Source organism: Littorina saxatilis, linkage group LG3 (genome assembly GCF_037325665.1).
Source record: "Littorina saxatilis isolate snail1 linkage group LG3, US_GU_Lsax_2.0, whole genome shotgun sequence".
NCBI classification, from domain to species: domain Eukaryota; kingdom Metazoa; phylum Mollusca; class Gastropoda; order Littorinimorpha; family Littorinidae; genus Littorina; species Littorina saxatilis.
This window is the reverse complement of record NC_090247.1, coordinates 26,962,515-26,978,358: the sequence shown is the minus strand read 5'-3', so window position 1 is coordinate 26,978,358 and position 15,844 is coordinate 26,962,515. Positions and strand designations below refer to the sequence as shown.

The 15,844-nt window shown below is 42.3% G+C and overlaps 2 protein-coding genes across 2 annotated transcripts in view; both read right to left on the bottom strand.

Annotated features, from left to right (window-relative positions):
• Positions 1–1,286: 1,286 nt before the first annotated feature.
• Positions 1,287–4,648, bottom strand: LOC138962025 (neuroligin-4, X-linked-like). Its single transcript, XM_070333716.1, has 2 exons — positions 2,570–4,648; positions 1,287–2,109 (listed from the first exon to the last, which is right to left on the bottom strand). The coding sequence occupies exons 1-2, from the start codon at positions 4,177–4,179 to the stop codon at positions 1,791–1,793; spliced, it is 1,929 nt and encodes a 642-aa protein (XP_070189817.1). The 5' UTR covers positions 4,180–4,648; the 3' UTR covers positions 1,287–1,790.
• A 5,201-nt stretch (positions 4,649–9,849) lies between these two features.
• The window catches only part of LOC138962019 (ubiquitin carboxyl-terminal hydrolase 47-like), a 47,867-nt gene continuing 41,872 nt past the window's right edge, over positions 9,850–15,844 (bottom strand). The window contains exon 33 of the mRNA XM_070333710.1: positions 9,850–13,990. Coding sequence (XP_070189811.1) covers positions 13,873–13,990 — 118 coding nt within the window. The 3' untranslated portion in view covers positions 9,850–13,872. The remainder of the gene's footprint in view (positions 13,991–15,844) is intronic.

Genomic DNA, 15,844 nt, shown 5'->3' with positions numbered 1-15,844 from the left:
TATAGCTGGTGAGATCATTTTGAGAAACCATGTGTCATGCTGGCAAACCGCAAACGGGCTGTACAAATGGCTGTTATGCAATATGAGAAAATACATTCTTGTGTTTCTTGTTCTTAATTACAGAAAATGCGCATGTAACTCTGTAAATGTCGTTTCTCGTGCGAAACAACACTCTAAACAGAAAAGTGTTCCACCTTTGAACACATTTTCTGTAACAAGTTTTGAACACTTTGTGACACAGTTCATAGTTCTGTAAACAAAAGTGGCACATGCACATATAAACACATAGTGATCACAATTAGCAGTGTTCATTTGAACACCAGTGAACACCAAGTGTGGTACTTTTACCCGTAGAACATTTCACTCTGTCATAAAGCGTTCAAAAATTGCTACAGAAATGTATTAAAAAGTGGAATGCTTCTCTTAAGAGTGAACGAGACAGTGTATCGAATTTTTCAATCATCCAAACATTGCACACACAAAATTTGTCATACTTCACGTCTTTTGTTGATCAAAATGTATTATTTCTTAAAAATGTTTAACAAGATAGGTGAACAAAATCTGACAGTTTTGGATACAAATGTAATTCTTCTTTCCAATGTCATGCAAAATTTGTTCCGTTTTCGCTGTTCTGATTGTGTGTGTGTGTGTGTGTGTGTGTGTGTGTGTGTGTGTGCGTGTGTGTGTGTGTGCGTGTACGTGTGTGTGTGTGTGTGTGTGTGTGTGTGTGTGTGTGTGTGTGTGTGTGTGGTCGATTTTAACGCGGGAACCTTGCTTTTGTGAATTTGATTTTAGGGGGTGTCTGTCTTGTTAGTTTCACTTTATATACAAATTATATATTATTTAGTACCATCTGGATCTTTCCTAAGGCTATAAAAGATGTGTGTCAGAATTGTGCGGATCACAATGAGACACTCTTCATGATTCTTGTGACAATTTTAAAGAGCTCATTCTGTTGAGTGTATTGAGTTTCAACGAATATTTGACCTACTTTTTCACGCTTTATTACATTTCGCTACCGAAAATAACCTCCTTGTGTAAAGAAAACCTTGAGCGGAGTCATTAAATGTGAGTCTTTCATACTTGTGAAATTGTCCGATAATGTGTGTTTTAAATTGTGGTCGTCTCTCAAGGTCATCCACAGCAGCTGTCAAATCAGACATGACACACAATTATGTAGAAAACAACAACAACGTTAACAACAACAAAAACAAAAACAACAACAAGAACAACGCTATCAACAACAACAAACTGATTTCTTCTAATCTTGTAACCCAAATTTAACATTAATGTTAAGAATGAACGCTTTGTTATGCCTCGACGTTGCTATTGCAGTACAATACGAGTTGATTATTGTAAATAACACCCACCACCACCGCCTCCACCACCACCACCACAACAACAACAACAACAACAAAAACATACATAGGCTACACACACACACTAACACACACACACACACACACACACACACACACACACACACACACACACACACACACACACACACAGAGTCAGAGTAAGCTTTGTTTGCAACTGAAAAATTAAGAGCTTTATAATCGTGTACAAGACATTAATTGCTAATTGTTATTGTAGATGCTGTTGGAAAAAATGGTGTTGGTGTTGGTTTGTATGTATGTTCATATGCTTGTATGATTATTTGTTTGCTTGCTGTTTTTGTGATTTGTTGATACACTATTTTCTTTTTCTTATAACTGTGTCCGCTTCTCACGAAGACGTTCAGACCTCTATAGCCTACTCTCTATTTGTTCAAAACATGTCAAGTTGTATCAAGATAAAGTCTCTAGCATCTTTACGAAAAAAGTGGCCAATATAATGATATGAGACATCATAACCCAACTCGCTCCCGTGGACTGAGAACTATTGGCAGTCGAATCTGTACATTTCTTGTTCTGCTCAGCCAGACGTGTGTTCAAGTCAGTTTGTGTTTTGCTCAAACCGGGCACAAAGTTCAACCAGAACTGGGTCCGTTTGGCCCTGTTGCGCATGCGCGGGGCGATGACGTCGACTGTGAAGTGTTGTGACGTTTGCTGCATTGTGTCGTAAGCGAACCATTCTGTGGATACCGGCCTTGGTTGGTTAGGATTGCTGTAAATTCAGACAAGTACCAGAAAAAATATGTAAAGCCTAGACAACTCAGTCCGACACACATTATCATCTGATCTCATGCCAGCAACAGACAGACAGACAGACAGACAGACAGAACCCACACACACACAAACCGACACACACACACACACACACACACACACACACACACACACACACACCTGCAAGTCTATATCAGTACACATCTGAGAAAATGCTCTGCATTGCACCCTCCAAAGATAACATCAGTGTTAATTTTCGAAGGTAATGGGGGGAGAGAGAGAGAGAGAGAGAGAGAGAGAGAGAGGGAGAGAGAGAGAGAGAGAGAGAGGAGGGAGAAAAAGACAAAGAGAGACACAGAGAGAGGAAGAAAGAGAGAGAGGGGAGAGGGAGGAAGAGAGAGCACGGGAGAGAGAGGCAGACGGACAGACAGACAGACAGAGACAGAGATAGATCTTACCCAGTGTTGACAAAATTGCTCCAGTAGGTCATCGCAGCCCGAGACAAGTCCCACATTTTCCGATCCGACTCCAGTGTCAAGTTCACAACCCGACGCAGCTTTGCCTCCGGCAAACCCAAATTGTACTGATCAAACGCGGTGTGTGGAGCCCCGAACATCCAGGGGTAGAAAGTGACAGCCGGGTTCTTCACCTCGTCAAACTCAAAGACGAAAGTCTTCGCTGAAGAACTGTGACTGTGAGCGTTGGCGAAAGCTGCGTTGGGAACAAAAAAGTGCTTGTCCGTGAGGAGGTCCACAGTGTTTTGCCCGAGTTGGGCCAGGTTGGAAACGTTCTTCCAGTAGTTGTACTCGTAAACCACTGCTTGTTTGACGAGGCTGGTATGGGGTGGGGAACTAGATCCAGATTGTGTGATGTTCAAGCAAGCGTCAACCACATCCAAAAAGAGGTCTTCGGAGACGCCATCGTACAGGGAAACATTTCGTTTAGTTGCCATTCCTTCCACAAAGATGTTCATGCTGGTCACTCCGTCTGAACTCACTGTTCCTAGCATGGCGTCCATGAAAAGCATGGGGTTTATGGTAGATACATTTTGCTGGGTTTGAGCGGCGAGTTTTTCTGGGGACTCGCCCATCAATTCGTGGTCGGGGTTTCTCACGATGTTTCCGTCCTCGACCGGAGCCCACGATAGAAAGAAGTTGTCCATTAAACTAATTCCTTGTGCTTTCATGATGATTACTTCATAGTCTAGCCCACGGAGACATTCCAGTGAAGGTTTGCGGTCACGACCAAGACACTCCACTTTCTCGGATAGCTTAGACCCGGCAGAATGACCTTGATCTTTGGTGAGGTAAGCAGACAGAGCAGTTCCACTGGTGGCTATGAACCTTCTGAAAAGTCCGGCATTTTCTGGGAACATGGCTTGGTACGTGACAGACATTGCCCCAGCCGAGCCACCCACCGCGGTAATTCTGTCAGGGTCACCTCCGAACGCTCGGATGTTGACCTTGACCCACTTCAAGGCCAGCTGCTGGTCGTACAACCCTTGGTTCCCTGTGACGTCAGGGTGACCTTCAAGGGCGAGGAACCCCAGGGGACCAAGGCGATAGTTGATGGTGACGATGATGAGGTCAGCAAAGATGGCGAGATTCTGCACGTACTGTCTCCTGCCCTGGCCAACCACAAAGGCCCCACCGTGCACAACCACCATCACCGCCATCTCTTCTTTGCCTTCAGTCTCACCAGCCCACACGGTGGCAGGGACGTAGACATTAAGATACAAACAGTCTTCGGACATGTTACTGGCTCTAGCGTCAAATATGACCTGAGGACAGGCTGGTCCGTATTCTTTAGCGTCGAACAGAGAGGTGAAGTTCGCCTTCGGAACGGGTTTTGCAAATCGACGACTACCGAGTGGAGCTTCGGCGTACGGAATTCCGCGAAAAACTGCGAGAGTAGACTCGGTCTTATCCGGTAGTGTTACATTTTCAAACACACCGGAGATGTTACCTAAGTCTGTTTTTGCCAACACTCGTTCTCCGTTAACTGAAAGTTCAGCAAAGCCCACCGATATTTGCAAGATCAAGAAAAGAACAGATATAGCAGCTGCCATATTTAGTTACTTGCGCTGTTGCAAAATCAGTGTCACAACTTATTATTAGTATGTACTGTATCAGTCTGGTGAGCAAAATAACTGTCTCAGCACTTCACTTAGTAATGAAAGAACCCACGTTTAAATCTGAGATTCGGTACGAAACCTGGTAAGTGATGAAACTATGTCGATGGCGGATACTGTTTGTTCCAAACTTATGTCAGTCCAGATTTGCAATTCCACTTGCCCGTTGTTCAAATTTCAGATTTCAACACGGTCTCGTGCGAAGACAGTTGACTTTGTTGCGTCCGTAAATGATCAGTATTTCTTTCACAAATCCAACTTTCAGATCTGCATCGAAGTTCTGGCCTGCATTTTTGACTTGTTTTATTGGAAACGACAACTCTTTTTTGCAAAGACGTGTTTCCAACGCGCGTACTTTACAGGGAATGTCATTCTCCGTTCCACCCAAGTTAGTGTAAACACAACGTTGAATATCAACCCTTTAGCTCTGGGTGTGTTCAAAAATGGTTTTTTTGTGCAAGCAGGAGAATGATATTCATGACAGGCATGAGACCAAAGGTAGGGCGGAGGTTGGCGAGAGAGGTGAAGGGACGGGGAATGTTTACATTACAGTGCCGTGTGCTGGGCTGTGAGCAGTGTCCGCCAATGTTTAGCTCAGGCACCGTCGCGGCCGACGCGCCTTATAGTTCTATGCAGAAAATGCAGCGCGCTATTCTGGCCATCTGGCCAACTGTCGTCCTCATCTCTAAGGCAGACTTGATACCAAGAGGTGTAAGTTACACCTGCCTTCAGGCTCAGGCATTTTCAAACGCTCGACTCAAGACTGATGAGGCCTTTTGCGTCTACTCCCGGCAAAGAGTGTAAGTCAGTGTATACTCAGACCATGAACAAAATCTGACGCAGGGCTAGGGTTGGCGATTGTGTTCAGGAATATTTAGTTTGGCGTAGCCTACGCGACTGACTCGTGGTGCGTGTGTGTGTTGTGTTTATGTTTTGTTAGTGTGGCTTACGCGACTGATACGTGGTGTGTGTGTGTGTGTGTGTGTGTGTGTGTGTGTGTGTGTGTGTGTGTTGGTGTTGTGTTAGCATTGGTTGGTGGTGGTGTTAGTTTGGTGTACGCGACTGACTCGTGGTGAGTGTTTTGTGTGTGTGTGTGTGTGTGTGTGTGTGTGTGTGTGTGTGTGTGTGTGTGTTGGTGTTGTGTTAGCATTGGTTGGTGGTGGTGTTAGTTTGGTGTACGCGACTGACTCGTGGTGAGTGTTTGTGTGTGTGTGTGTGTTGGTGTTGTGTTGGTGCCAGAGGCGGATCCAGGGAGGGGGGGGGGGTGTCCGGGGTTTCCGGACCCCCCCCCCCCCCAGCCTAAAAAAAATGAAAAAAAACAAAACTGATTGCACCAGATTGCTCCATTTTCTTTGATTTTATCAACGATTTTCCCGGGGGGGGGGGGGGGAGGGCATGCCCCCGGACCCCCCTAGGAGCCGGCCTTTGTCTTCTATGTGACGGTTTTGGACAGTAGTTGGGTAATTTGCTGGCTCAGGTTGCAATAGATATGTCAATTGTCCTTGTTTTGATCCAAATTCGTCTTATTAAATTTACTTTTTGGATGATGTATTAGGGGAAGTTTCGTGGCTCAGAATGCACCAGATTGCTCCATTTTCCATGTTTTTATCACCATTTTCCGGCTGAGCATGCCCCCGGAGCCCCCTAAGAGGTTCGAACGCTTCGCGCCCTCAACTAAACGCTTAGCGTAGTCGAATTGTCCCTAAAAGAAATTTGGAAACCCCCCTCCCCCCCCTCTAAAAATGATGTCATCCGCCCCTGGTTGTGGTGTGGTGTGGTGTAGTGTGGTGTGGGTTCGTGTTTGTGTTTGTGCTGTGTTGTGTTGTGTGTGTGTGTGTGTCAAGAGGTTTGCATGAGTAGTGGGGAAAAAGACATCTCGGCAAGGAACGAGAAAGGAAGAGCCAGACAGATATGAGTTGAGAGAGAGAGGAAGAGGGGGGGGGGGGGGGGGGGGAGAGAGAGAAAGAGAGAGAGAGTGAGAGAGACAAGAGACAAGATTTTTTGTTTTAAGAATGGTAAAAGATAAGTAGGAGAGAGAGACGGAGAGAAACACAGTCAAAATAGTGTCGCTGTTTTTCAGAATCTTCTTTTTGTCAAAAGCAGCGCTGTCCCATGTTAATCATTCGCCGTTTTCATTCATTCCCCACGGTCTCATGCAGTTTCGCGGTTTGAGGTGGGTGTTTTGGTCCGAGTATAAGCTTACACTCTTAGCTCTGTCGGGTCTCCTGGCAGTCCCCGATTTGAGTTTGACAGCACTCACCCTACATTTCACCCTCTGTATATTGAGTTTCTCAATAAGTATCGCCAGCACCCCATTCGCGTGAGAGCCGAAAAGGTATAATGGAGTGCGTACACGTATGCGGGTCATGCAAATGTTTGCAGATGAAAGGCTGCTGTTGAAAACCCCACCTGAAAATGACTATTTTTAGTACGGTTATAGAAGCTGGGGATTCAATGAGGCCTACTTTCTGACCTGAAAAAGAGGATCAGAGCACTGACCTCAAGAGGTTATGGGACACCGTGGCACACACACACACACACACACACACACACACACACACACACACACACATTTGTTAGATGTCTTTGTATTAGATCATGTGTGGAAAAATCAGTCTACTTTTAATGTGAAAAGGTTAAAATCTATGTCAAAAATTGGAACTCCAATATATACAATTCTGGAAAGGTCAAATAAGAAGTTCAACAAAGTTAAATTTTTACCAAAGAATAGTAACAAATTATAAAACGGAACCATATCTGTTATGCATAAAACAAAGAAAATATAAACAGTCGTGTAAACTAAGAATAAGTGCCCACGACCTGAAAATTGAAACTGGTAGATACAGCAATACACCCAGGGAAAATAGACTATGTGAAACAAGTGGAGTAATAGAAGATGAAATACATTTTCTAGATAACTGCATAGAAAACAACCAATTACGAAAATCTTTCATGAGTGACATTAATCGACCAATATATTTATATGATGTACCAAGTCAACTTTTGCAAGTAGACAATGTACAAACTAAATTGGGAGAATTTGTATATAATTGCTTCAAAAAAAAGAAACAATGAAATCATTTGGTTATTTATCTTCCCGATTCGTATTCGTATTCACACACACTGATACACACACATATACACACACACGCACATACACAAACACAAACACATGCACCCTTCATGCACACACACACACACACACACACATATATATGTGTTCGTGCACCCTTCACTTTTTATGGATACAGCATTCCATTCCAATGTCAATCGACGTTGACATTATCCGATCAAATGGTTTTCCCACTTGGCCTGTGGAGATAAAAAGTAAGGTTTTACACAATCTCTCTCTCTCTCTTCCTCTGTGTGTGCATCTGCTTTGTGTGTCAGCCAGTGCATGTGTTAATGTGTGTATCTGCCTGTTTTTCTGTGTGTTTGTTTCTCAGCGTTGAAAAGAGAGGGAGATGAATAAATGAGGGTGTGGGGGGGGGGGCTGAGGGGTTAAATCGAGGCCGGTACAGATCGAGCGTAAAAAAAAGAATGAGTGACAGACGGACATAATTGGTTGTGGTTGTGGATGTGGACCGACACCAAAGCCTTCGAAGATCTGGATTGTCTGAGTGATAGGGCATTCGCACGGGCCGAACGTATTGTGACGACTCCTGGATTGGTTCGATGTTGTTGTCTTTGCCTTCAATTTATGGATAATTTTATGTTATGTTAATACGGCTACTTCGGTTTCATGCCCGCACATGGACATGCGCCCAGTCTATCTATAGTCTCCCCCCCCCCCCACACACACACGCACGCACCAACGCACACAATCACACACACACACAGACACACACATGTAACGCCGAGCGGTGTGCGTCACTTGATTTTAAATAATTCGTGTGTAAGCTTTGTAGTACGTAAGTCAGGTATGAGTCAATGTCTGCAGATTTTATCAAGATGGCTACAGACTGACAAACATGAAACTGAACAATCGACTATGAAAACAGACACAATCAAAAAACCAACAACCATGTAAACACCGATGAAGGAAACAACATTTAAACCAAAAATATGCTTCAGATTTTATTCATCGAATAAGAAAAAGGTACGTTAAAATAAAATAGGGTTCTTTCCAGAAAATATATCTGTATGGTTCACTATCAGTCTCTAACTCTCTTTTTGTAAAAATTTTCTTTTGTTTTCTTTTATACTATTATAGTCCAGTTATTTGTATCTGAGTATACTCGCACTCTCCGAACGGTCCAAAATCATCCTCACAAGGAGAGATTATGGGATACAGAGCTAACCCGATTTTTATTGGGAACAAATCTTAAACGGTAACCTTTTTGTGCTATACCACCTCATGTCCCAAATAGATTCTTATTCTGGGGACAAAAATAGAAATTTAGCATAGCATAGCAAGTTTGCAAATAGATAGCAACTAAGATGCCACATTCCTCAAAATGACACGACATTGCTGCCCCCTACATGTCACAAAATGAAATCAGTCTGGGACATGATGAAAGGTGGCTGACCTGGCACAACCACATCGGTCACAAAAATCCAGTGTAAACAACAGCTGCCAGGGATTAACAAAAAAAGGTATAAAAAAAAAAAAAAGTTGCCAAATTCTTCCTGGGACGGAAATCAGTCTATAGGACTGAAGAAATCCCACCCCTGTACGGAACGCGGATCGTATCAACTGATGCATCGTTTGGATGCATCAGAATTTTCGGGTTTTCCCGGAAAGTGCCGAGCAAAAAGCAAAATTTGAACCGGAATACGAAGCGAAACGAACGTCGGAAAACGAAAGTTTGAGTCGAAGGTCAAGGGCGTCAAAACTTCGTGTGCACAGAAAACAAACCACAAACAAAACAAAAAATACCTTAAAATGAATAATGCCATGACTTTGACTTGTTCCCCATTTATTGGTATGTTGTACGTTTATTTTTGTTTTATCTAACCAATCTGTTTATATTCGTCAAAATGTCATTTCAAGTTTTTCCGTGCTCAGGCATTTCTTACGGAAAGACGGGAAATGAATGATCTTTCACATGCATACAAAACTGAAAGTGATGCATCAAAATGATGCATCATTTTCGTATCGGATGCATCAGTTTTGGAAAATGATGCATCCTTTTGTGAAAACGATGCATCAAATTGTGAAAATGATGCATCAAATCTTGGTTTTGGATGCATCAATTTGATGCATCAGTTGATACGATCCGCATTCCGTACCCCTGTTCCTGGGTGGTTGCACAACAATCCACCATAAGAGCGCACATACACCTCTTACTAGTACACACACACACACGCAAAAACACACACACCCACGAGAGAGAGAGAGAGAGAGAGAGAGAGAGAGGGGGGAGGAGGGAGCAGACAGACAGAGTTGTTTTATGCAAAGAATAACTTCAACAAAAATATAGAATGCGTAACTTACACACAGGTACATCGCATGCAATTGAATGGAAAAAGACAGGCACAATGAACGTTGATGGGGTTGGGGTGGGACTTGCGAATTGAGGTTCAAAGAGACAGAAATAGAGAAAGAGGGGAAAGTCACAGAAGATGGAAGTCCAATTCATCACAGACACACCAAAATCATCTTCCTTCATTTCTATATTACTTTTATTCAGCATTGACAACAATTCATATTTATTTCGATTTTCAAGGAATCCGCATCAAAATACTCCTCACATTTGTTAAAACTACAATCCTCTCATGCTTACAAATATCGTCAACATCATCAATATCTCACCTCACAGATCAGAGGGCATCTTGCGTTTGACTTGAGGCAGAAAACGCATGCTCCAAATTCAAAGATCAACACTCAAACATATGTACACCAATGGAAGTCAATGTATGAAATGATTCAACAATTAACCAGTTCCAAAATCGTGAGACCAATAAATACAAGAAATAAAACAGCAAATCACTTGTACAGTCGTGTCAATCTTTTTCTTAAACCTTTATCCTTGTAAAATGAAGTATGTCCGTTCTTCTTCTGTAATTAATAACAGGTTTCAAAGCCTTTCAAGTTCTTTTTAAGAGACACATTTTACTGATATGTCTTGGCGGGGAAATAGCTCAGTCGGTAAGCGGCGCTGGCTTCAAAACCAGTTGTCACTATCGGCGTGGGTTCGGTCCCCACATTTGATTTGGCAAGGCATTAATTTCCCAGAGTAAACTTTGTGCAGACTCTCCTCGGTGTTCCAGCACCCCCATGTGCACGCTAAAGAACCCAAGTACACAGCGAGAGTCTCAGGGCTCGGAAACATGTAATACATGCATGCAGGGGAAAAAATAAGAAAAAGGTAGCGGCGTATACTCTAAGGCAGCTCGCTTTCCCCTGGGAGAAAGCAGCCCGAATTTCCAAGAGGGTAACCTCACAGGACTATATGAATCTTATCCTTATCTTATCATTTTTCTGTTGACAGAATCTAGTCTGAGCTTCCCTGGAGACTCTGACTGGGCACTTAGTTATTAAGAAACAGGGCACTTTCAGCTGGCTCTTATATATTTCTGTGTAAACTCAAAACTCCCCAAAATGTTTGTGCCTTGTTTGCAGTCTGAAAATTAACTGCAAAGATACAATGTAATTCTTTGACAAGATGTCAGAATCTTGCTAAAACAGTTCAAATTGAAAATTGGACATAAAAACTGTCCCCTAGACCGAAATAAAAAGAGAAGAAAGAATTCAAATAACCCCCCCCCCCCTAAAATCGCACACACACACATACACTCACAGCTTTGAGTTCAAAGAAAATTAGACACTAAAGTCTAACAAAAGCTGAAGGCTTGTGTCTTACTCAACAATTTTATGGAAACAAATACACATAAACAAAAAATAAAGATATATTTCCATTGGCAAGCACACACCATTTCAAAGACAAATCAATGCTCGCTGCTGTGAGACAATGCAGCATATCACAAGTCGGTTGGACAGATCAACACTGTAACTGGAAACATACCTTCCGTGCCATGTAAACCATCATGTAAACCACCACAGATCCATGCTTTTACATGTGATGAGCATCCATACACTTGAGCACATATCAATTACCTTCAGTCTGGCTGCTTGGTGTGAAGAGTGGGGATTTTTTGCTGAATTAATATTTACTATTAAACTGACACCAGTGTCAATTTACAAAATGAATTTAGCAAGGAAACCCTGCTTCGCACAGGAAGCAGCAAGGCTGTTGATTTTTGGTACCTGTTCTTGAAGTGGAAGGATGCTCTTATCACACATAAAAGCCTGGATCGTACTTCGGTGGTTTACTTCATGGTTTACAGGTTATTGAAGGTACCTGTAAACAACACTACCACAGCATGACGCATGAATACAGGTACACACCAAAAACTGACAAACGGTGACCGATGTTGACCTTATTTTTGTTTTCGTAGCACTGTTATGCAGCAACTTTTTACAATTTGTGTGTATTACAGGGGGAGGGGGTAGAACTGCTGGCCAAACATTGAGCAAGAAAAGGACAATTTTATCATCAATTCAATACTTTGTTCAAATGTCTTCAACTTGGACTGGTATTCCCATATTTAACTTGCTGTGCTACTGCAGAAGACTACTGTTAGTGTTTACACACATGATGACCATTAAACACATCATGTTTTGGCTTGTACTAATGTTCACAGAAATACGACCAACAGACATACCCCAATCTCTCGTTAACCATTCAGGTGTGGTCCCAAGCAGTTATGTTTTCTCATTCTGTGGGAATCACCTTCTGAGAGAAATAATAACCTTTTGGCATTTTCTAATTTGTAATTAAAGCTAAGACAGTAGATGGAAACATGCACTTACTCAACACAAACTATTACATGTAGTTAATACACAAAGAGACACACTTTCATTCAAAGACTAGAGCAATGTTGAATGAACTGTTCAAGCATGCTCTTGCATTTCTCTCGAACCCTTCAAGCAATTTTCACATTCTTTTAAAAATACCATCTTAGTGTCAATTATTTTACAGTCTTCCTTCCTCATGCAGACAGATCAAACAACTCACTAAAACAGCGTACAACTAAAAGTCTCCCCAAGAAGGTAGGGAGACTGTAAGAGAAATTTCTCTTTCCTCATGAAGCCAGTGACTCAACATATACAAATCAAACACATGTGCTATACACAGCCACAGGATTACAATCCTGCTGAGAGAGAGGGATGCAGTCTATCCTGCAGCCAGTCAAAGAATGCAAACTGCACAACTACAGAATACAAATCCTGGAGAAAGAGGGATACAGTTGAGCCTGCAGCTGGTCTAAAAACGCAAACTGCACAACTACAGGATTCAATCCTGCAAAGAGAGTGATGCAGTCTATCCTGCAACCAGTCTAAGAATTCAAACTGCACAACTACAGGATTCAATCCTGCAAAGAGAGTGATGCAGTCTATCCTGCAACCAGTCTAAGAATTCAAACTGCACAACTACAGGATAACATTCCTGCAGAGAGAGAGGGACGCAGTTTATTTTTGGGTCTTCTATGACAGACACACCTAAGGGAACATGTTCCACTTTATACACACAAAAACTGCTGTCACTCAACATCTTTTACATTTACAACAGCTGTACCCATCTTTCTGTACCGCAACCTCACAGTCACAGCAACCCTCTCAAAGCATGTCACTATTTTGTCTTCTCCACATTACACTACAGTATGCATTTTTTTGATGAGTCAAAGCACAACTCGTTTGTAATTTCACAATACAGATTGGACTAACTTTAAGCTCACTAGCGTAAGCGGAAGCCAGATTCACTGATTGGCCTGTAGCCACTGTATCCGGCATAGATCTGTGGATATTGCAGATACTTGCAGGAAAGTTCCTGGTTCATCACCCTGTGAATACTGAACAGGTTCTTGCAGGATTCATTTGGCAGGATTTGTGTATCGCATCCTGCCCGTTTCTGTAATGATCCATTAATCAGGATCTTCATTTCAAATCCTGCAAGCAAATTATCTTTCAATATATGTTTGAAACATCCCACAAAATGAACACTCTCTCAGGATCTATACAACATCCTGCAAAGTGAACAACATCCATCACAATCTGCATAAACAACTTATCATGATGTGACATCCCACATACTGAACAAGTCTATCATACCATGTTAGATTCACTCATCAGAATACAACATCTTGAATGCTGAGCATTCTGTCAATCAGGATCACTTCACACCATTCTGCCTATCACACCCTGCGTTCTGTACACCATCTAAAAGGCCCTGCCAGTCAGGAGTCAACAAATCCTAGATGCCAACCCAGTTGGCAGTCACCACATGCTTGACACTTGTATGGGACTGTCTGTGTCAGCATGTATCACCTTCAAGTTACACAGCCAGAATCCAAAGCCTACAGTATCGGGATATCTTCAGGATCAGTTCTGCCAGGATTCACAGCCTACCCTGTCAGGATGTCTCAGGATCATCTGGTTTGTGACTGCTATCACAAGTCAAAAAGAGATTGTCTTGTACACAACCACTCGACAGGCGTAAGAGCTGAGAGACTAGTTGATGCAATGCCACACAATCACACAGAGCTCACTGACACCTTGGCAACCTTAAAGAGGGTGTAGAATCCAGTCTGGTTACCATGGTGATGTGTTCAAGGTCATCAAGGGTCTCAGTCAAGGTCAGGAGAAGATTTGCTGGTAGGAGATACGGGATGATCTTCAGTGTAGATTTTCAGAGCCCTTTCTTTCCGTGGGGAGTACGAGAGGCGTTGGTTGTAGCGAGACAGTCTGGAACAGAAGACATGCAATAGAGATGACAGTCACAAAGTCTGTCATACTCTGACAGAAATGTATGCACTCCTTCTCTTGAAAACAATTCGGCTTACAATCAAAGAACTGGCAAGGCTTTTTGTTTTATACGGGATAAGACCATCCCACCACTTGGTCACATACCAAAAGTGAAAAGTCTAGGTGCTCTTTCTGTACAGTGGACATTTTTTGATGAATTAATTTTGTAAAAGCCACCCGTTTCTTTTTAATAAATTAATTCATAAACAAGAAGGGCAAAGCCCATACGACTCACATGCTTGACCTTGACCTTTACATGACCTTGAACTTCAGGGTCAAGGTCAAATAACTAAACCTAGCAATGACATCATACACTAAGAACTGCTTTACACATTTTTCCTACCAAAATACATGTGACCCAAGGTCAAGGTCATCCAAGGTCATGCAACACAAAGCTGTTAATTCAAGACATAGGAAGTACAATGGTGCTTATTGGCTCTTTCTACCATGAGATATGGTCACTTTTAGTGGTTCACTACCTTATTTTGGTCACATTTCATAAGGGTCAAAGTGACCTTGACCTTGATCATATGTGACCAAATGTGTCTCATGATGAAAGCATAACATGTGCCCCACATAATTTTTAAGTTTGAAACAGTTATCTTCCATAGTTCAGGGTCAAGGTCACTTCAAAATATGTATACAATCCAACTTTAAAGGACCCTTGCGACCTTGACCTTGAAGCAAGGTCAACCAAACTGGTGTCCAAAGAGAGGGCTTACATTGCCCTGTATAGCATACATAGCCAGACCTGTTTACCCCCATAAGTGTTTTGGAGTAATGTTCAGCCCCAAAAATAGTAATCCTGGCACAAAAATAGTAATCATCCAGCATTCGTCGCCAATTACAACGCACATGACAACTGTGTCTGCGAAACGCAATCATGCACATATATCCATCATTCACGAACAAAACACATCAGTCAGTTTTTGTAGTCATCATAATTTCAAAGAAGATCACATCAAAAGCACATGCATCACTGATTCTTTTTCTTTTGCTCGTATAGCGTAGTAGGCCTTTTTCAGTGTGTCAAGCGCTTTTCTACTGTACTTGCGCTTGCCAAATGAGTGAGGGCGAGACTTCACCACTAGAATAAGGCTCTCCAGCGTCTCATCAGACAGACATGATCTCTGGTCAGTCCTGTGCTTTTTCATCCCATTTTGCCATTGAAAAAAACAATGCCAAACATGTGAATTGATAAAAAAATAAAAAAATAAAAAAAAAAAAATTTTTTTTTACATTTTTTTTATTTATGAAAATCGTAGTCTTGACACGGATAGCGGAATGGCGTATTTTTTGCAGAAAATCGTAATAAATTACGCCAAAATCGTAAGGGTAAACAGGTCTGCATAGCTAAGGTTGCCATTCTCGATAACTTCAGAAAAAAATGCGAAAATGTGAAAAATGGTCGTTTTTAAGACAACAAATACGGCCCCTGTGACCTTGAACTTGAAGTGAGGTCAAGTTGCCGCACATGTTTTTTGAGATCTTGTAACCATACACCATCAGGCCACATCAGGTGTTGATAGACTTAATAGTGTCCGAGAAATATCCAACGTTAAAGTTTTCCGGACGGACGCCGGGACGCCGGGACGGACGGACGGACGGACGACTCGGGTGAGTACATACTCACTTTTGCTTCGCATGTGAGTCAAAAAATCCCACCTCACCACAGGAGAAGTAATGTGTTAATTTTTGGTATATTTAAGCCTGGGCAGATCTGAGATTGTGAGCTGAATTGTGATTTCAAGAGGAGTGTGCCTTTAACGGCTAACGTCAGAATTCTGGTAATGT